Source organism: Epinephelus moara, chromosome 1, assembly GCF_006386435.1.
Source record: "Epinephelus moara isolate mb chromosome 1, YSFRI_EMoa_1.0, whole genome shotgun sequence".
Taxonomy (NCBI): Eukaryota; Metazoa; Chordata; class Actinopteri; order Perciformes; family Serranidae; genus Epinephelus; species Epinephelus moara.
The window spans coordinates 32,316,626-32,337,709 of record NC_065506.1 but is presented as its reverse complement, the minus strand read 5'-3'; the positions used below and the strand labels follow the sequence as shown (position 1 = coordinate 32,337,709).

General features: G+C 40.2%; 3 protein-coding genes across 6 annotated transcripts in view; 1 reads left to right on the top strand and 2 right to left on the bottom strand.

Moving 5' to 3' along the window:
* The window catches only part of stk16 (serine/threonine kinase 16), an 8,382-nt gene extending 2,973 nt beyond the window's left edge, over nt 1-5,409 (bottom strand). The window contains exons 1-7 of one of the 3 annotated variants that reach the window (XM_050046831.1): nt 5,325-5,409; nt 4,834-4,958; nt 3,424-3,643; nt 3,204-3,337; nt 1,714-1,801; nt 685-813; nt 400-521 (exon numbers count right to left, since the gene is read on the bottom strand). In XM_050046831.1, the coding sequence (XP_049902788.1) occupies nt 400-521; nt 685-813; nt 1,714-1,801; nt 3,204-3,337; nt 3,424-3,643; nt 4,834-4,919 (779 nt within the window). In that variant the 5' untranslated portion in view covers nt 4,920-4,958; nt 5,325-5,409. The remainder of the gene's footprint in view (nt 1-399; nt 522-684; nt 814-1,713; nt 1,802-3,203; nt 3,338-3,423; nt 3,644-4,833; nt 4,959-5,324) is intronic. The other 2 variants (XM_050046825.1, XM_050046839.1) reach the window with 2 other exon arrangements.
* A 2,304-nt stretch (nt 5,410-7,713) lies between these two features.
* LOC126392009 (PEST proteolytic signal-containing nuclear protein-like) lies at nt 7,714-10,634 on the top strand. Its single transcript, XM_050047100.1, is given in 6 exon segments — nt 7,714-7,765; nt 7,768-7,818; nt 8,469-8,695; nt 8,912-8,986; nt 9,119-9,174; nt 9,296-10,634. Coding segments are annotated over 6 exon segments (543 nt in total). The 5' UTR covers nt 7,714-7,743; the 3' UTR covers nt 9,408-10,634.
* On the bottom strand, nt 9,947-20,704 carry LOC126391998 (interleukin-18 receptor accessory protein-like). 2 transcript variants are annotated; one of them, XM_050047080.1, is made up of 12 exons: nt 20,582-20,704; nt 20,242-20,434; nt 18,773-18,947; nt 18,515-18,683; nt 16,126-16,188; nt 15,849-15,978; nt 15,539-15,693; nt 14,006-14,143; nt 12,725-12,835; nt 12,501-12,644; nt 12,301-12,416; nt 9,947-11,176 (listed from the first exon to the last, which is right to left on the bottom strand). In XM_050047080.1, the coding sequence occupies exons 1-12, from the start codon at nt 20,667-20,669 to the stop codon at nt 10,937-10,939; spliced, it is 1,722 nt and encodes a 573-aa protein (XP_049903037.1). In that variant the 5' UTR covers nt 20,670-20,704; the 3' UTR covers nt 9,947-10,936. The 2 variants fall into 2 exon arrangements, with proteins under 2 accessions (XP_049903037.1, XP_049903046.1); XM_050047089.1 differs by having other exon boundaries at nt 18,773-18,932.
* Between the last annotated feature and the right edge of the window lie 380 nt (nt 20,705-21,084).

Sequence of the window (21,084 nt, the reverse complement as noted above, 5' to 3'; positions counted from 1 at the left end):
GACCTCTCTAAAGCAAGGCCCTTGCTATATATATATATATATATATATATATATATATAAAAGCATAATTATAAGGCTACGAAAACCAAACGAATTTTATTTTATAGCGATTATACACTTATATGAACATATTAATGGGTAGAATATTCAGATTATAGCGATTATACACTTATATGAACATATTAATGGGTAGAATATTCAGATTCAGATTCAGATTGAGATTGACAATAAACCATGCCAAATATTACACACTGGCCCTTTAACATCTGATACACACACTAACCAATGGAAAAAATGGTGGGATCTACCACTATCCAGAGCAGTAACAGAAACTAACACATTGTCAGGAAACTTTCCTCATGTTACACTGTAAGATTGTTTTCTAGTTTGAAGACTGACCTGCAAGACTGTGGGATGGTCACTGGATTCTGGACAGCCAGGGCAACACTGTCCCCCTTCTGAAATACCATGTCATACGGCCCCTCCAACATCATCATACAGTAAAGCACACAGCCAAGTGACTGGAGGAGAATGGGAGACATCAAAGACAAGAAAATAAGTAGTCAATGAATGATCCACAGTAACGTTAGTGCTTGGTTTCAGATGCTAAATGATGTCAATCAACTGGTCAAGTGATGTCACAAAATGCACAACACACAAAAGATAAAGAAGACAAGGCTTTACCCAGATGTCAGTGCGCTCATCTATAATGCAGTGGCTCTCTACATTGAAGAGTTCAGGAGCCCTGTAGGAAATGGTGCACCGCTGCGCTGCCCAGTCCTGTATGGTCATGGCTTCTCTGGTTCCTCTAACCTGAAATAGTGTGGATCATTTAGAGGACCTGATGTTCAGAGGACAGGCCTTTAACAACATACACAGCTGAAAATCAAAATACATTTTAAAGATGTGAAGCATGGTATTTTAATGCCGTTCATTAGCATTAAAAATGTTACTCTGCTATCTAGTAAAACCCACAAGGACCTGATGTGTTGCAACTTGGCTTGGGTGATATGACGGTATGTATACCATGTAATGTTAGAAAGGTGTCAACCAAGAGAGAGGCAATACCATTTCAACCATGGGAGCTATTCAGTGCAGGCTATGTAGCAAATATGGGCTGGATTCTTGCGTGATCTTGTGATTGTTGTGTTATCTGGCAAATCAAACTGCCTTGCAAGATAACATGATTTGGGCTGACATGGAAGAAGAGAGTAAAGTTGTAAATACAGCTTACAAGTACAGCAAGTGTTGTCTCATGTGAGGGAGTTGTGGGTTTTTTATATGGAAGTTCCAAATAAATCACAAAAATAATCAAATGCCATCAAGCACAGTACGGTTATTTTAAAATATTTGATTGAAATAATCTACAGAGCTAAAAAATTATGGTCATATTGTAATCTAGTTGTACTGAGGTGTTAATCACTGGCAGTGGACTTGAAAGTAGGAGCCAGAGAGAGTGTCATGGCTACATATGCATTTCTCTTTTACAGTATTTGGTGGTTAGACATCACCCGATATTGCAGGCCATTTGTCTTATCTTGTTTGGATCGCTTTGTCTTAATCTTAAAACCCCCTTTTTTGTAGATAACACATATCATGTTATAAAAATGGACACTGGCACTGAACTCTGTTATTATACACTGAGAGTCCCATCTCATAAACCACACAGCGTCTTAGTTGTGATGTTACATGAAGAACAGAATGTGCCCTTACCTCAATCCTGGCACGGTTCATAGAGCCAAGGTCCATCAGAAGAGGCCTGTCATCCTCATCCAGAAGCACATTTGTGGGCTTCAGATCTCTGTTGAATTACAACAGACACATAACATTCAGCACACATAGTGTTCAGAAGTCTGCAATTGGGTTGGTATAAAAAAAGAACAAAAAAAAGCTGCCATTTTGAAAAGTGAGTAAGGGATAATATGACTATTAAAAGATGGTTTGATATAATAGATTAAGTATCCACATTTTTTGCACATTCCACACAGATTGTTTTTACTGAAAACTAGGGCTGGGCGATAAATCGATTTTATCGATTAATTCAAATTTGTAGTTTAGGTCGATTTGTTTTAATGAAAATTGAGTTTCTCTTTAAAATCTGCCTGTAGTTCAGAGTGGGCCCCAGGTACTTGCTACAAGGCCACAAATATTTTCTGAAAATTGATTTTAAGTAGGGGGGAAAAAAATCGATTTAAATCATGAATCGGATATGTTTTTTTGTTTTAGGCCATATCGCCCAGCCCTACCCAAAACCATCAAATGAATCAAACTGAATGTAATTCTGCATTATGGTTTACAAATCATGCCATTTTGACTTGATTGATAAAACGCACAATGTGGCAAAGGGCTGCAAAACCTTTAACTGACAACAGTTCTTTTCCCCCTTTTTTAACAATGTGCAGGATTCATTTGGCAGAAATTAGGCTTAGTGCCAGAGTTCATTGTCTGGAGGTCCATTTTGAGCACTATGAGTAATCCATATTTAGACTCTAAGCGTTTTTTCATGATTATGTCTCCCTGTTAGAGAGATTTAGTGCCAATAAAAAATGTAATAAAATTATCAGGTATTTCTTTTTTGGATAACTTCATGAGGCAAGACCTAAACTAGCCTGCAGATATGCTGGTGCTGGCTTAGCAGCATCCACTGCTTCTGGAAAAAGGCACATCCTCCATTCTCAGTAAAACAGACTCAGAGCAAAGCTATAAATTCTCATCCAAAACCATAAAATGCTAATTATTCTTATCTGTATGGTGTCTGGTGTCAACCATTCTAGTGAGCTAAGATAGGTGAGCTCATTGTATCAATACTAAACAGGTGCTGCACACTTAAATGTGTTTTTTGAGGTGTGGAACTAGATGATATGAATGTACTGTAATGAAACTTCAATGTTGTTATTATTGACATTCCGTACCTGAATTTTTTTTTTTTTTTTTTTTTTAAACCTGCATTTCATAGGTTGAAAATGGCTCAAACTCCGCCACCCTCTTCCCCCCATGAATCCACAAAAAATTATAATTACTGAATAGTTTATAAATAGTTTAGTCCTGGCACATCTGTTCCTGCTTTTTAATCACAGTGCAGGGTGTGCAAATGTCCAGAAATCAGACACTAGTGTGGCACTCCAAGCCAGCACAAGAGTCTTTACACTGATCCTATGCATGTAAATATTTGACGTATGTGTGTGTATGTGGAGATGTATTACCTGTGTGCATAGCCTTTTTCATGAATGGCCTTGAGTCCAGCACAGATGCCACGCAAGATTTGCAAAATCTGTTTTTCAGGCATTAAGCTCCCCTTGTCCCTTAGCTTCTCCAGAACAGACCACAGGCTGCCTTTCTGTTCACACAAACACACCAAGTTATCGGAATCAGATCATTTCCCTCAGGGTTAGTCTTGTCATACTAACTGTTGCAGCAACTTACTCTAATATAGGGCAGAAGTAGCCAGGCTTCAGTCTTGCCTCCACGATCAACAAAGGCGTGTGCAACCAGGCTCAAGACATTGGGGTGATTAAACATCTGATGCATCTCCACCTCTGTCTGAGCCTCCTGACGGCCTTCACGATCATGGCATAGAATCCTCTTCAGGGCGTAGAAGCGCCCATCCTTTGCCCCCTCTATCAGATCAACATAACTGAACCCCCTAAAACGAGGACACAGAGAGATTAGAATTCGGGAGGAGCATATGAATCCAAATTTGACTTCAAAGAATAAGGCCAGTGCTATTCCAGATTTCTGATACTGTCAACAAGTCCCACAAAAAGACCAAAATCAACAATGTATTTGTCAGTGTCTCAATACTGTCTGACCTCCCCTTGCTTGTCTGTGACTCTCAGACACAAGCCCATTTGTTTTTACTGAAGGCATCAATCTTTGGAAAGAGGTCACAAATATAAAGTTATAAGGTTTTTCAAAGGCTAAATATTACCCCATAGCAGCCAAGGACAACACCTTTCAGAGACGTTTCTCAGAGAAGAATAAACAGTGTATTCTATGGGGATTATTTTCAAATGAAGTTTGGTGTGTTAGTTTGTATTTATTGCCGAAGGACAGTATATGTAGGATTTACTGAAGGTAATATACATCGATCAGCCAAAACATTAAAACCACTGGTGGGTGAAGTGAATAACACTGATCGTCTTGTTACAGTGCAACGTTCTGCTGGGAAACCTTGGGTCCTGGCATTTATGTGGATACTATTTGACGTGCTCCACCCACCTGAACACCGTTGCAGACAAAACAAACCCCCTCATGGCAACGGCACTTATCGATGTTCAGTGGCCCCCCAACAGGGCAATGCACCATGCCACACCAAAAAACTGCTCAGGCACAACCCGAGGAAAGGGACAAAGAGCTCAAGGCGTCGACCTGACCTCCAAATACCCTGGATCCCAACCTGATCGAACATTTGAGAGATGTGCTGGTACCCCAGAGGTACCCCCAATCCACAGTGGGTGCTCCTTGGACTGGACTCGGCTCTGACCTGTTAAGGCATGGACACAGGACCTCTGGAGGGTGTCCCTTGGTGCCTGGCACCAGTGCGTTAGCTTATTTTACGTTAGCTGGTTTTAATGTTTTGGCTGATCGGTGTACACTGCCCATGCTGATGCTAATGAAGGAAGATGTCACCCGCAGGAATAGTGAGACTGAGTACTGTGGTTTTTGGACAACAATCAGAGCAATAAGCTAAATGAGGCTTTGGCTTGTAGGATCGATTGATTTTCGTCTTTTTAAGGGACTTGTGACAAGCAAATATAAAACACCACTACACTTTACCTTAAAAGGTAGAGTTAAGTGGTGTTTAAAACAAACAATGTCAACACGTTTTCTTACCCTTCGTCTAGTTTCTGGACAAAGTAATATTTTTTGTTATCAATGGTGACGGAGCCACGGGAGCAAATGCAAAGGGTCTGCCCCATCTTGACTGGTACATTGTTTAACGCCAAGCTTTTAAGGGCCTGGGGGAAATGTGACAAAGAAAGTTATTTGAGACGAACAGCCAGAAGAATACATAAAATCATGCGCTGTCAGCTAAAACATGTATTACTGAAAGTAAACTGCAAGATGTCCTTTGTAGAGAAACATATGGTAAAACAGCTAACTGACAGTATGTCAACAAACGTTTACTGTTAGCTAACACAGCACATCAACATCTAACGTTAGCTTAGCAACTTCAGGGCTACAACAACCAAAAAGGCGACGTTAACGTAGATTTTACGCGTTAGCCACAACCGCAGTCTAATTTTTACTGACTACTGACACAATGAACAGCTAAACATAACACACCTATGCTATAATTGGTGGCTTTACACCTTTATTCTTACCAGCTAGCTGTCTGTTTACCAAATTAGCTTACTGTCATAGTTCTCCATCTTCCTCTTCTTCTTGTTTTCTTCGACGGTTTGCAACAAGCCTATACAGTGCAACAGCGCCACCCTCAGCCTATGGGTGTAGTTCAGAGGTTAAACCCGAACCATTAACCCTGTTTCTTTGATAAAATCACATATGTATAATATACAATCAAAGAAAATGGCATCGCTTAGTCCACTTGACAGGTACATTAATGTTTTTATACTAATTAAAGCCTTTCCGAGGTCTTCTTTCACACATTGCCTTTCCTGTTCATACTTAATACAAGCAACAGACTCCTCAATTAATGCTCACAAAACCAGTTGGACACTTACCGTAAAACTTCAATTAATAGCCCCGGCTATTAATTGCTTAAATCACTGAACTCAACAGGCTTATATCAGGGACAGGCGTCTACATGGGACAGGCCTTTAATTTCTTTTACACACAACTATTGCTCAGTAAAGGCGGAAATACAATCAAATTGTTTAATCAGATTCAGATTCAGACAACTTTATTGGTCCCTGAAAGGCAATTCATTTGCAGCACATCCGCGTCTACATTCATAACCAGCCAACATTCAGCCATTACATGTCACACCAACAATTAACAGACAAGTGGAGGCCAGTGGTAAGAAACAGAGAGTGCAACAATAAATAAGTAAATATTACTTATTATTATTACTTATATTACTATAAAAATTAGGCTTCGAATTAACATATTAATTATGTCTTATATTATGACACTTGTGTCACAGCACCTGTGGATTACAGTACCTGGCACACTGACACAACACCACTTTATCCTATCAAAACAATATTCATAATTTGGATTAATTTTTTATGAAAAACACGTTTTAATCTTTTGATCAGTGGTTTAATGACAGCTTCAGAGGAAGGTAGTCACTGTGTTGTTGTTTTTTTGTCATGCCGGTAAATCTGAATTAATTGTGATCTTCATTGGTGCTCATGGTTTTAGTAAAATTAACTCAACCAAGCTAAATATGTGTAGCATCTCCATATTGATAAAAGTTTAAACATTTATATTTGTATGCACAATCTAAGCAGCTAACTAGCACAAGTTATTAGTCAACAACTTGATGTTATACATCCAAAGAACTTATGAAAAAATGAACTGCTTGGCAACCAGACCAGGTGTCTAATTGAGACAGGCCTTTATTTGTCAAATAGCTACACAGGGCTAGTAAAAGGGACTGGGTGTTTAATTGGAACAAGGCTTTTCATTGGAGCATTACTGTACCTATAATCTTAAGTGTGCTTTTTAATGTTTTAGTTGAAAATGACAACTTCTTTCCCTGATTTGCTTATGTCAGGCATGTCCAGAGTCCTACCCAGGGGCGAACTGTGGTCCACGGACCAATTTTAAAAGGCCCTCAGCTTGACTTTCAAAATATACTACATGTGGCCCTTCACACAATATATCAAGCAAGATTACTTTGTATTTTTTCCCTTCACCTCACAATGGTAGGACTATCCTACAGCCTGTAGACGTGCATCCAATAGGCACTGCACAGGTGGAATTGTTTTGATAAACAGAAGGTGAAGAAGCAAACAGAACAGTTACCTAACAGCAAACATTTCCTGCTGTGTAGCAGAAATGGTCAGAGTGAAGGCAGCTGCTCTCAGGCGCGAGGTAAGGTTAAACAGGCCTACATTTTCACTGACAGGTCAAACAGTTGAATTTGTGTCATTTGTCTGTGTTTTTTTCTTTAATAACCCATTTAATGTGAGAAGCAGCTGGCCTCTAGGTACTATCCCATTATCTGATCTGGCCCCTTCTGTATACTGGCTTATATTAAATAAGTCTCTGGAAATATAAAATTGCACAGAAACCTTCCATCAATTTTATAGCTTCACTGCCCTGACACTGATGATTAGCCTACACTGCTTTATTTCCTTGACATCTGATTTGTCTTACGGGACCTGCATGTGCAGGACCCCTGATAAACATAACTGATGAATAACTCTGGAACATAACCTACATGTAACACTTTGACTGAAATAACTTGATAGCTGAAACTGAAATCTCTGGCTCTACAGACACAAAACAGAGTCAGGGCAGATTTTCCAGGCTTATTCCAGAGTCGACTTCCTGTCAATTTGGTGTAGGCCTACGCGTTATTCTAATAACTTTTCTTTCTTGGACTGAAAATCAGCCCCAGTTGTTTGATGTTCTCGATCTTTGACCCATTAGTATATAATACATATTATTATTATTAATATTATATAATCAGAAAAAGAGACCTGCCAATATTGATCTTTAAAAAAAACAAAAAAAAACAAAAAAAAAAACATCATTCTTCTTCTTCTTCTTCTTCTTCTTCTTCTTCTTCGCAGCGTGTTTGGCACACAGCGCCTGAAGAAGACTAGCGGCATGAGCTGGCAGGTTTCAGAGGAGAAATCATGGCGGATTACGAGCATATCAGGAGAGGTGGCACCGACGACGGAGGTGATATTTGTGCTGTTTGAACGTCTAAAATGTGGTTGAAAAACAAGCAGTGTTTAGTCTTAGCTCGATTTGCTACCTATCCATTAAAACTGACCCCGGCTAATGTTACACAGAGGCCCGTTCGTAAAACTTCACTGAGCTAACTTAATGTTAGCTACAGCATCATTGGCTAGCTAATGCTAATGCGAAGTACCAGTTTACGTTATATAAACGTTTCCTGTTTGGCTATGGAAACGGCACAGGGTGTAACTACTTGGCTAAAATTACTGCGAAAGCAAACGTTAGTTAGTTAATAAAGCAAAGATTTGCCTGCAGCAGACATGTCTCTTGTTAGCTTGCTAACCTGGCGTTAGCCTAGCTAGTGTGCAAATAGCTTAACACAATTTAAATTGTCTGCTTTTATCTTGTGCACTGTAACTATTCACGTGTGCACTTAACCCCTGATAATGTAGGTGGTTTCTACACACTGTCCCCAGGTGGACATTTAAAGCAGTAAGTTAAGTGGTAGAAAAATGGTAAGAGCTCAGGTTATATTTGGTTAAGTTAAATGTAACGTTAGCCACACAGGTAAAGGTGATAGCTTTTTATTATTATTCCCCAGTTCCCAGAAAACAGTTGTTCACCTTGGTGAGTTGTCTTGCCTCAAGCAGGGCCGCAGGAGGAGGAAGGCAGAGTGAAAACTAAGCCTGTCTCTTGTAGCAATGTGGGAGGAGAAGGGGCCGCAGTCAAACGCACATCCCAGCATCTCACACCTGAAGATGAGGACGAGTCCTCAGCGGATCCACCTGCACCCCGCAAAGTCTCCAAGATAGGCTTTAGCATGAGCGGTCAGATGGGGAAGAAGTCCAACCCCATATCTATCAAACTTGGAGCAACAGTGAGTGTGTAGCAATGCACAATAACAGCGTGAACACAGACTGTTTGAACAATTAGTTATCGATTGATATAATTAATTTATAAATCAATTAAGTCAAAGCTGCACATCCTCACATTTGAAGAGTTTAACCAGCGGGTCATTTGCCCTTGATGCATGGAGTGAAGAAGTGTGATGCTCTTCCATTTCTCTAAATCTTGTGTCCACAATCTCTTCTAGAAACCCAAAGAGCCTGCACCAATAGTTCCTCCGAAAAAGGCAGGGCTGGCATCTGTTTTTAATGAAGATGATGATGTAAGTGTGTGCGCACGCACACGCACACAAACACACACACACACACACACACACACACAGTGATGTCATAGTTGTAAAAATCCCTTAACAACAAATATGAAGAGGCTGACTTTACCTTCATTTTCCATGCAGAGTGAACCTGAGGAGATGCCTCCAGAAGCAAAGATGAGGATGAAGAATATTGGCAGGTATATACTCAAATACATATGGTGTAATAATAATTGTTTGCTCAGCTTCTTCTTTTTAACTCTTTTAAATCAAATGGTACATTTAGTTATTTGTGAAATGATTCATCTGCTGTCTTTTTAGGGAGACGCCGACATCTGCGGGACCCAATTCCTTCAACAAGGGCAAGCAGGGTTTCTCTGATCATCAAAAACTTTGGGAGAGGAAGATGAAGGCCCAGGCAGACAAACTGTAAATCACTACCACAGTTTTTGCCACTAATAGATAATTTTACATAGTTCAAAGCATGTCAGGGATATCTAAGAAGGCTCAAATGATTCCTCACTGCAGCCTTGGTTTTGACAAGTTCTCTGCGTTGTTAACATGAGATGAAGAATACTTTAAGCCTAATATGATGCTCTGTAAATGAAATCACGTTTAAGTTTCTGACCACTACCGGCTGATGCTAACTAAGAGGAGAGGTACCAGTGTGTCAACACTCTGTGATGAGAGGTGCATAGTGGGGTGATGGAGATATGGGACAAACGAATTAGCCAGAATATTGTTTAAACTGTGTAAATTTTGCAACAGTTGTTTCTGCTGGCTAATGAGCTAATCTAGCATCTTAGAGCCCTCATGCCCCTTTTGTGACATACTTGTTCCTATCTGAAGCTGGTTGGGTTTTGTCCCGAGCAAGCCCTTAGTGTCGCTTGTCAAATCTTTGTGTAAAAATGTACATAGAATTGTGATGTTTTATTTTTTAAATCCACGAAGGGTGTTTGAGAGTTATGTTACTGTGTGTGTGTGTGTGTGTGTGTGTGTGTGTGTGTGTGTGTGTGTGTGCGCGCGCGTGTGCGTGTGCGTGGCTAAGACTAGGCGTGTGGATGGGTTAGTTGTTTTTTTTTTTTTCATTTTCTCAAAATCAATGTACAACCCTTTGTTTTCACCAGCTGTGCCACGTCACTGGCAGTTTATTTTGTTTTATGTTAGTTTGAGGTTTGTGCCAGTAGTTCTGGATTTAATTTGTATTTCTGTCTGCTTCACTGAAACTGGCAAAAAAAATGTGGCTGTGATCTTTTTTATGTTCACAGTGGAAGGACTGCTAATGTGTTTTTATTTGACACCTGTCAAATGTATACCAGGGGCTGGTAACACTCATATTGAATAATTTCCAAGGGGTTAAAATACAGGTTGGCAATGATTAGGTACTTTTATGATCTATTTTTACATCAGAAAGCCCACACTGCAGAAATATGCCTACATTTCAGATAAATGTGGTACCTCAGTGACTCCCCCTGTGCCTGACACTTTTTGGAAACTCCCTTTTGATCCCACATACAAATCTATAAACTCGAGTTTCTGTGGGTTACCTGACCGTTGTGCTTCCCCAAATGAATCACGTTAATATCCACTGCTACAACATGTTTTATCAGACAGTTCCCCCACATATTGTAAGTCAGCCAAATAAAGTTTTTGGATGATTTGTATTGTGTCAAATGTTTATTGCTGACATGTCTGCTGTGACATTACATGATGAACCACACCTCAGCACTTAATATACAAACAGCCTGTTAATCAGTGAACAAGAAGAAACCCTTTATCTGATACAGTCATAATTCTTGTAAAGCGAATAGGTAATTGATAATTTTGCACTTTTTTAACTGAAACATTTTAATTTTCATTCAAATGGAAGTCAAAAATCAGAGCACAGACCACGACTGGGCCCTGAGTGTGGCATAAAGTGTGACTCACTTTTCTCCATACAAGTAAAAATGAGACTTGTTTTCATCGGTCCTGCGTGAGTGAAACCAGCTTCACTCTCTGATCGGGCATGGCCTTCCTCAAAGACCTCCAGAAATGGCTGGTGGCTCTGGCTGGTTTGCCTGCGGTCCAATCCAGACTGGGTAGAACCCTCAGGGCCCTTTGGACCAGTGTAGGCAGCGGTGGTTCTGGCTGGATGAGGGAGGCTGAGGCTCTACTGGTCCATATTAGGAGGAGTTTGAGGGGAGTTTTTTGCAGCAAAGCCTAAAGATATGGACCGAGAAGAAAAATCAGTAATGAATTGTGTTTTTCTGAATGAACTGTAAAGATGTTGGTTAAAAAAAAAAAAAAAACCATCTAAAGGGGATTTATCATCAAAGAAAACCACAGATGGATTTTCCTACCACCCAAACACCTACTGGTGTCAATTAATGCCACTTAATTGATAAAATGAAACCAATGAGGTTATGTTAGAAGTTCATTCAGGATTTATGTTGCTGGGAACTCAAGCCAAGAAGACAGTAATTTCTTGCAATAAACAAAATGGAAAAAAAAGTGACTGGCAGGAAAGGAGAACAATAATGGGAAAGGTTAAAGTAATGTTAGGAAAGTGGTTGGCAGTAAAGCAAATGCAATCTGGAAAACTTTTGTTTGTTTGTTTTACCCTGGACTCTTTGAAATAGATCCAGTATTGAGGGAGAGTGCTGCAGTGTAACCCCCAGTGTAGTTGTGCACCATCAATTTACTTTAATTAAAAGTGCTTGTTGTTCCTCCTGACAGGCTGAGATTGCTGTTACAAGTGTGTGACAACATTACAGAGAGGATCCTACAGAGAAATTAAATGTATTTCTTTCCCTTTGGCTCAATCCGGACTGTTTGTTTTTGTGCGTAACCAAATCTTGTTCTGAAATGTCGAAAGATGTGACTTGTTGCAGGAAAAAAACAACAGTGGAAACATAAGTGAGAGTTGGAGAGAAAAGTGCCAGGAAGAGTTTGTTGTGTACAGATAGCTTTGTATCTGAAAGCTTATTAAGTCATGGCTGACTGTTTAGCTGATATTGACAATGTGAAAACACATTGACAAACAGACTGTATCAGCAAGTGGCGAGGGAAAATGTTTCATTTCCCGATGGGACCTTTTTTGTACTATTGTCAGGCACTTCAAATAATCTGAGCCAGAATGCAAATGTGCAAAAGCAAGAACTGTTAGTGGATGTACATTGATGGTGCATAATTGCCCGCAGGAATTACACTGCGGTGGTTTTCGTGGCTGCTGGCTGCAACGGTCTCTTTCAATACTGGACCAATTTCAGATACATTTCCCAGTAGTAATGGGACGTGGAAGTTAGAAGTTGTAGTCTTTAGCTCTTGTTCTAACGTCTGCCTACCTGGACTCCTGACTCCAGTTCAAACACAGCATTGCTGTTGGAGAGGTAGTCAGCCGACAGGAGACAGATGAGCATTTGGCTTCTCTGTATTGCAAGGACCACGTCGTTTGTGTATGCTGCAATACAAAGTGGAAACCATCAGCAACATTTTCAGTCCACACACACACACACACACACACACACAGAGTCAATCCTCTGACCTCCTCCAGGGAGCATGTCCCTCTCTGGCAGACAGAGGCGGTAGCCCCACTGGTCCTCTAACACTCTGGGTAGCAGCACTTCCAGTGGCCCCTGGCTGGCTTTACCCTCCTCGGTGCTCAGCAGGTCCATGCTGGATAAACGTGCTGCCATTAAAAGCAATTGTTAATTAACTTATAGTTCCCTGAGAATTGAATCCTGATATCACCTGAACATTCTGCCCTACCTTCCTCATCAGTGTCAGGTCCTTTCTGGTAGGAAAGGGTCAAAACTCCCTCCACCGGTTTTGAGGGAGGGCTCCACACATACGACAGAAACACGTCAAACCCTTTCTCATCTGATTGGTGGTGGTGGGGAATGCGAAAGACAATTTTGAAACCAAAACATTAGAAATTGAAATAGATTATACATGCAGCTGTGCTAACACTTTGATTAAGGCATAAGATTAGTGAGTGGTGAGATTGTCATCTCGGTTAAAGGTCATATGTATGGCTGTTTAATCAAAACGAATATTAAAAAATAAAATAAAAAATACATCCATACAATGTCTAGAAAGGTGTAGAATTAAAGTCTATATTTTCCTGAAAAAAATAATTACCGGTACAGTAGAGAAATAATTGTTTTAGAAATTTTGACCGGTCCAAAATATGTCAATATTTTGATTTGGTTACGTTGGTTACGAGGGGGAGCTCAGGGTTGCCAGATTGTGATAGCTGCAGAGATATGGCGTCGTCCCAGCGCTATCCGTCGCAAATTCTAGGTGACCAACAGAGAAGCAAAACCAGAATCAACATCCGTTCAGCTTTTGATCGTTGGTGTCAGCTGAAGGCAGAAAAAGGGCTAAAAAGCCACGCAGAGGTTGTCACTTTCCTTCTGGACAGGTAAGCTAATGTTTGCTAACTAACGCAGCAGGGTTGTAAAAAGATATATCTGCTGAATATATCTAATATCTAGTAAAGCCGAACTAGTAATGACACTGCACCTAGATGAAATATGTTAAGAAAAAAGGAAAAGGATGATGGTTAATTTTAGATATTTTAGCAAGTTCTCTAGAAATGGCGTTTTTGGGACTGTGATTGTTCTGGTTTTAATAGTAATAATACATTTTATTTCTGGGCACCTTTCATGACACTCAAGGTCACCTTACAGAGTAAAATACATTAAAATACAAAGTACAAGATAATTAAACATTTAACAACAAACAAATATCAGTTTAAAGATATTAGAGTTGTGAGCGTGAATGGTTGTCTCTCTCTATGTGTCAGCCCTGCGATAGTCTGGCGGCCTGTCCAGGGTGTACCCTGCCTCTCGCCCGATGTCGGCTTGTTGTAAAATAGAGTCGTAAAAAAATAAATCTACTGAATATATCAAATATCTAGTACAGCCGAACTATCATGTTATTATTATTATTATTATTATTACTGTTGGTGGGAAATTATAACAGAGGAATATATTTGCCGTTTGCCACTCTACAGTATATTGTGTGTAAAGGCATGTGCATTCTGACCTCCATCATGTTTTCTATGTTGGAAGTGGGATCTGTAGATAAGCTGTACTTCAAGCCATTTCACATGCAAAACGATTCCCAGTCCAGCTACCAGCAACAAGGACACAATGGGATACCCAACCAGAGACGGCCATTTTTCTGAAACCCAGAGAGAGAAAAATGCACATTGGATTGTCTTATGTTATAAAATCAGCAATAATTGACTTTGGGGCAGCATAAATGAGCTGTAAACACAGATTTTACTACCTTATAAAGTTGATATGGTGAACTTATTCTCAAATTGTTATTTGGTTACACACCCAGCAAAAACAGAGCAACATAGCATTCATATACAGTCCTGTTTGAGTCCACCTGATGACTATAAGTCCAGGATTCACATTCACTCCATGTCCACCACCTTCCTCATTGCTAGTTTCTAACTTTGCCTGACGCAGACTGGCCAGTCATAACGTAGCATCAGGAAACTCAGACCAGGGTCCAACAACAACACAGCTGTGCTTCATTGACTCTAATGCAGTTGTTTCAGATTTCCTTCATTTTCAGGCTGGTTTTGTGGATTTGGAGCTAAATGTTGTGCCTGGGGCACATCGTGTATTAATGATACTCGTTACCTGGAGAGGTTGGAAAAAGATATACGTTTCTTCCCTGTTCCAAAACCAAAGTCAAACCCTGAAAAGTGTAGGGTTAGCTAACGTTAGCTAGCTACTGAAGATATAGCCTACTGAATGTATACACATGCTGCTTTTGCTTTTTTAATGATTATAACAGTGAAACAAAGACCGACCCTGCTGTACAGGAACCAGTGAAGGGAAGCAGGGAAACTTTGCTGATATTCAACCAGCTGTGTGTCATCACATTGTGCGCAGGTGAAAGTTATTTGACTTCCCCCAGAGATCCCTGCCTGGCAGCGGCACGAGGGCGAAGCCAAACACGGTTCATCTGCACACACTGTGATGCCACACAGCTGGTTCAATATCAGCAAAGTTTCCTTTTATATTCATTGTCTTCTGTGGCGATCAGCAGTGATGTGGTGGTTCACTTTTACACTGTGATCTGTAGCCTATAGTTCGGCTTTAGCTTCTAACTATCTTTGTCTTTTTAACCTGTTGTTGCTGCTGAGTCAGTTTGACATCCTGGATATATCCTTCAAACACAGACTGTAGACCCCTCTGTCTGCTTCTCTCTGGAATCACTGTTTACTTTTTCCAACAATATAATAATTCTACAGGGAATGCAGTTACAGTGCGGGCTCCATGCTTACTCTGGAAGCTTAATTGTCGGACCATCACAAAGGGGCGGAGCTTAGCAAAAGGTCAAGTTGCTGAGACACTGACATGATCTTTAAAATGGCTTCAGTAATAAATTGCCTTATGGATGTGTTACCACTGACCTCGCTGGATTGGTTACATTTTTGACCTCTTGGATGAACAGCATGAGCAATGACATTCATTTGAGCTGGAACATAACAATGTTATGACAAAATACATCATGAACACAATAAAGACATGACAGTGACAATATAAACAACAGCACCTTTAATTTTCTCCTCGAGCTTGATAGTGATCCTGCAGCTTCCGACAACATTGCTGGCAATGCAGGTATATGTGTTGTTCAAGTGTTCTCGTTTCACCACTTTTATGATGGCTCTTCTTATGACTTCATACTCTTCATGTGTCACGATTTTCTGTCTGAATCAGGGAAAGAATTTCAGCTCTCTTATTTCCCAATGAACACTTATAATGCAAGCCAAGGTGAATGATCATGTCTACAATTTTACAAAATCTAACCAGGAAATGTTGGTGCTGCATAAAAAAGACATTGCTATGGGTCTGCAGTGACTCACTTTTGCTTCTCCATCGGCAGTAGAGTCATATTCTCCATGTTGCCACCATAATTCATGTACCACTGCACCTCCCGCGAAAATGCCCTCTCAAAAGGAAAATATACAATACACACCAGAGTATGACTCCGACCTACAACGAAAACAAAAATATGGCCATTATAATAGAACCTTTAGGATGTTTGGTAAAAGTGTTGACCTCTTGTGACAACCATCTAAAACATCTGAACAAGTTGTTAACCCTGATAGCCACGGGATTAGCACATCTGGACACACATACCGAGCTCCACTGCCGCTGTCCTGTTGCTACTGTGAATCCTGGGAGGGTCACTTGGTGGGTCAGCTGTTTGGGTATGGGAAATAAAGTCACACAGTTCTGTATTTAAATCTGTCCACTGTACTGTGTGTCTGAGAAACACACATTCTGTATAAGCCAGATCAGAGCTCTGAGAGATTTGAAACATCTAAATGAAATCACATCAAAGAAATACAGTGAAATACCACACATATTTTTTTATGTATGTGTTTACTGAATCATAATTAAATGAAAAACATATATTAAAAGGAGTGAGAAGGTGTGTTGAGGTGTATTTCATTTCAGCTATGTTAACAGCTCAGTTAGGCTGCATTCGGGGACAGCAGAGCTTTGAGATAAATGCTAATGTCATGCTATGTTCATATTAACAATGCTAACATGCTGATGCTGAGAAGGTATAATGTTTACTATATTTAGTGTTTTAGTTTAGCATTTTAGCATGCTAACATGAGGACTGCCCATTGTTCGGAAACTTCTGAAACCCCAATAGTCTGAAGAATGTTCCACTGGTTCGGAAGCCCATTTGTGCGGCATTATCCCAAAAACAAACGGCCATTCTTCCAGAGGCTCATTGGAAGATGGCTGGTTGGGTTGGTTTGGTTTAGGCATGCGAATTGAGACTGGTATCAGGGTTAGGGTAAGAATATCAGGGTAAGCTAATCAGAGGCAGAGTAGGGTGGATCATCCCTTCGCCATAGTAGGAAAAAAACGTATCGCTGCAGGGCCGACTGACTTCAGGTGATGAATCCAAAAAAAGTTAGGATGCTGTAAATAATAAAAGAATGCAATGATTTGCAAATCATTTTTGACCTGTATTCAACAGAATACAATCCAAAGACGAGAAAAATTTAATATTCAGACTGATAAACTTTATCATTTTTGTAAATCTACACTTATTTAATGCCTGCAACACATTCCAAAGAAGTAGGGACATAATCGGTTAATTTGCAACAGATTTAAGTATCATTTTGGGGTATGAAAGGGGCATCCTCGAAAGGCTCAGTTGTTTACAAGCAAGGATGGACACTTTGTGAAAAACTGCATGGGCAAACAGTCAAACAGTTCAACAAAAGTGTTGTTCAACACACAATTACAAAGAATTTAGGGATTTAAACATCTAAAATCCAGAATGTGGTCAAAAGATTCAGAGAGTCTGGAGAAATCCCTGCACATAATCCCAAGCCTGAAAACCTCCTTGTAAATACAAGGAGAATGTTTCAATGGACTTTCGGAGCAATGGGCTTTAAATAATGGGCTGTTAGAAATAGGTGTTTGGTCCAATGGAACATTTGGGGTTTCAGAATAATGGGCTGTTGGAACAATGGCATGATACCCCAAACATTTTCTAATCAGCACTAAACACAACGATCAGCTGAGGCTGATAAGTTTTTGGTTTATCAGTCAGATATGAATCAATTTAAAGGTTGAGTGTTCAGAGTTTTCTCACAGTGAGGAATGAGAGCATGGTGTATTCAAACCCAGATTATGTGTGAAAATGTGTGAAAAAACATTTCTCAGAGGTACGTGATATGTTGGATTGCTCTGCAAAAGCTTATTTCGTTGTTGTTTTTTGTACTTTGTGTTGCTTTTTAAAGTTCTTACAGACCTGTATAAAAATGTGTTCCAACTGAACCAGAAGTCATTCATCAATCAGTTACGGAAAATCAATCATCCTGTTGAGAGTTGAGGGGGGGCTGGAGCACTCTGGACAGGTCATCAGACTATCACAGGGTTGGCACATAGAGACAGACAACCATTCACGCTCACATTCACACCTACGGACAATTCAGAGTCACCAATTAACATGCATGTCTTTGGACTGTGGGAGGAAGCTGGAGTACCTGGAGAAAACCCACGCTGACACGGGGAGATGATGTACCCCACCCTGAGTTCGAACCAGGAACCCTCTTGCTGTGAGGTGACAATGCTAACCACTGCACCAGCGTGCCACCAATCATGTTTGAAATGAAAATTCAAATGGTGGATTATACTGTATCATAGGGTATCCCGTAGTTTGAGGTGTAGACATCCCTCATTGTATTTATATATTTCCTGCAAGCATTACTTTGATGAATAAAAATAGTTTTTCCCACTATTTTCTTAGGGTTAGCTGTAGTGCCACACATTGCTGGATATTGCAGCTCACCTGACCATTGTAGCTTCACTAAACACCATACCTGTGCCTAACTCTAACTAGGTCAGCTAGGTTAGATGAAGTGTAAGTTAGGCAGGGAAGTACGTGCTAAAGGTACTGGTGTGCATGTGTTTTGTTTTTTTCCACTCCCCATATGCTTAAACTCTACCACACACACACACACACACACACACACACACACACACACACAGCACTTACGTTCAACTGTGACGTTAACAGCCCTCCTGAATGTCCATGTGATTCCTTGCTCAACTATCTCTCTATCACAGAAATATACACCTTTATCACTGTATCTGACTTCGCAGAGATGTAACTGTCCCTTCATCTGGCAGATGGCTCTGCGCTGCTCAGACACAGCTTCATTACCCTGTAAGGGAAACACACTTGTTCTGAGTCTTAACTGTAATTTATGTTTCCACTGTGAGATGGATAATCCTGCTTGTGTGTGCACTTTACCTTGAACCAGATGGCATCTGCGTTGTCACTACAGTTGATACTTGGGCACGAGATGACCCCACCTGCACTCGCGTTCAGTATTTCATTGCTCTCCTTTGGCTCGTAGCATCTCAGACTGTTTGGCTCCATCACCTGTAGACTGACGAACAAGTTGCTGCCACTGGACAGCAAAGACCTGAAGTTCAATCACATGCGGTATACACAACAAAATTATGATTTCCAGTAAAGATTTTTAAAGTTGCTACTGATGACTATAAAGCAAGGCAAGTTTATTTTACAGCATGTTTCTACATTTTTATTTCTGCTGTAAAGTTGGGCATTTTAACACGAGGGTTCATGGGGATTACCTCACTTTGGGATCCAGCCTTTAGTGGCAGTTTTTGGCACTTGGACATTGGCTTTATCTTTCAGCCTCTGTAGTAGTCTCTTACACAGACGCCGATGACGTCAGCACGCTGGCTGACTCTGTCGTCTGTAGACATTCCCATAGGAAAGTTGTAATAGAACTAGCGCTGGCTCCCAGCGGCAGCGGCAGATTGGATCCAAATCCATGTACTTCTGTACTTAATTGTTCCTCGAACTGTTGTCCGTAGTACAACAGAAAAGGAAGTGTTCAGTGCATCGCAAGAAGAGATTAAAATGGATATGATTTAATTTCATTCAGATATATTGCAGCGCTGCAACGTCTCTGTTACATGTAACACACGTGCCGCACCTATTTTTTTTAAATTTTTTTTTTAACGCCGTCACGTGGTCTGGATATCCCCGCCCATTTCTATTACAAAACGAAAGTCGAATGTCCCCAGACTCCCATTCTGAAGTAAGGGAGGCTGGTCACGCGAGACTACCTCTGTAGTTGCCACTTGGAACCCACTCATAAAGTCATCACTCCATAGCGCTACTGGTGGTTAAAAACTGCACAGCCTAAAAAGCCACGCAACTCGATTTTGACAAAAAATTGTGAGTTTGCTTAGACTGTAGCCTTGTATGTAGCCTTTGTTAATAATACAAAGTGTGCAGCAAATCATCAGTTCATTTTCCTGGCAACAGATAAGCGTATTCTTTAAATCATTCCAAAAACAGCCAGTCACTTTACTGAAGGGAAAGCTGCATTTGGCATCGCATTACAGTACACAGACAACAAATGTGTGACAAGCACCAAACCACAGCATACCTGATCATTTTACTTTTAAATGTCATCATTGTCATTATTATTGCTTAAATGTACATATGACCATGTGAGTGTTGTTTTAAGAGAGAAAATGTAAATCTATGGTTCAAAATTCCTGAATGAAAACACTAATATTTTAAAGTCACGTTATTTTCCTCCTATGCAATATCATAAAGAAAAAACATAATTGTACTGTTTGATTACACAACCTGTTTTGAAGACATTCATTTCAGGTGCATAAATATGTCTAGGTTTAGTCAGATGCTTTCGATTTGTGAATAAAAACATGATTATTTACCTGTATGCGTAGTTTCCAGTATGTTTTGCTTCAGCAGTAAACTTCTTTCCACAGACGAAGGACAGGGCTTCATTTCCTTCTTTGCCTTCTCCAGTACTTGCAGTTAGGTGCTGGTTCACAGATTCTATGCACGGTATCATAAAGATTTCGCCCTTCACAGCTTTGTAGCGCCGGTGTGTAACCTGCTGAAGAACTAGAGAGAGTTGTGATTTGGTTTCATTTTCTGACTACAAGGTCTGGGACACGAGTGTTTACACGCATGCATCCGTTTAAACACAAATCAAACAGCACAATTTTTCTGCTGTAAAACTGAAACACGATTTGTCTTTGAGTGAAATACCTGTTTTTTTCCTTCGATGGTTTCCCACACAGCATCCCTCCAAGAAAACGGCAGTGATTAAAAAACCCAGAATGTATCCAGTTTGCATCCTGTGTCTCAAAATCTATTAACACGACTCGTTGATACCAGCATTTCAGTGTGTAACCACAGCTAAAATACCAAGAATCTGAATTTCTTGGTATGTTCTTTTCTTCCAGTGTATTCACACCTCGTCTTGGGCGTCAAAGTGGTGAAACGTTTTCACAGGACACACACAAACATTTCCTGTCTCAATTTAACTGTTTCAACTGTTTGTTTTCCTTTAGCCAGTGAACCACAGAGGAGCTGTTAGTTGCGTCATATTTACTATGTTGTTTCTATGTTTCCATGATTTTCTAAGCGTAAAAAAATACAAAGTGCTTAACTAGTGGCCCACGCTGACAATCAGAGACAGAAAAGGTTGATAACACAGTTCTTTAAAGAACAACAAACATACAGACATATACAAGGCATACTTTTTGATA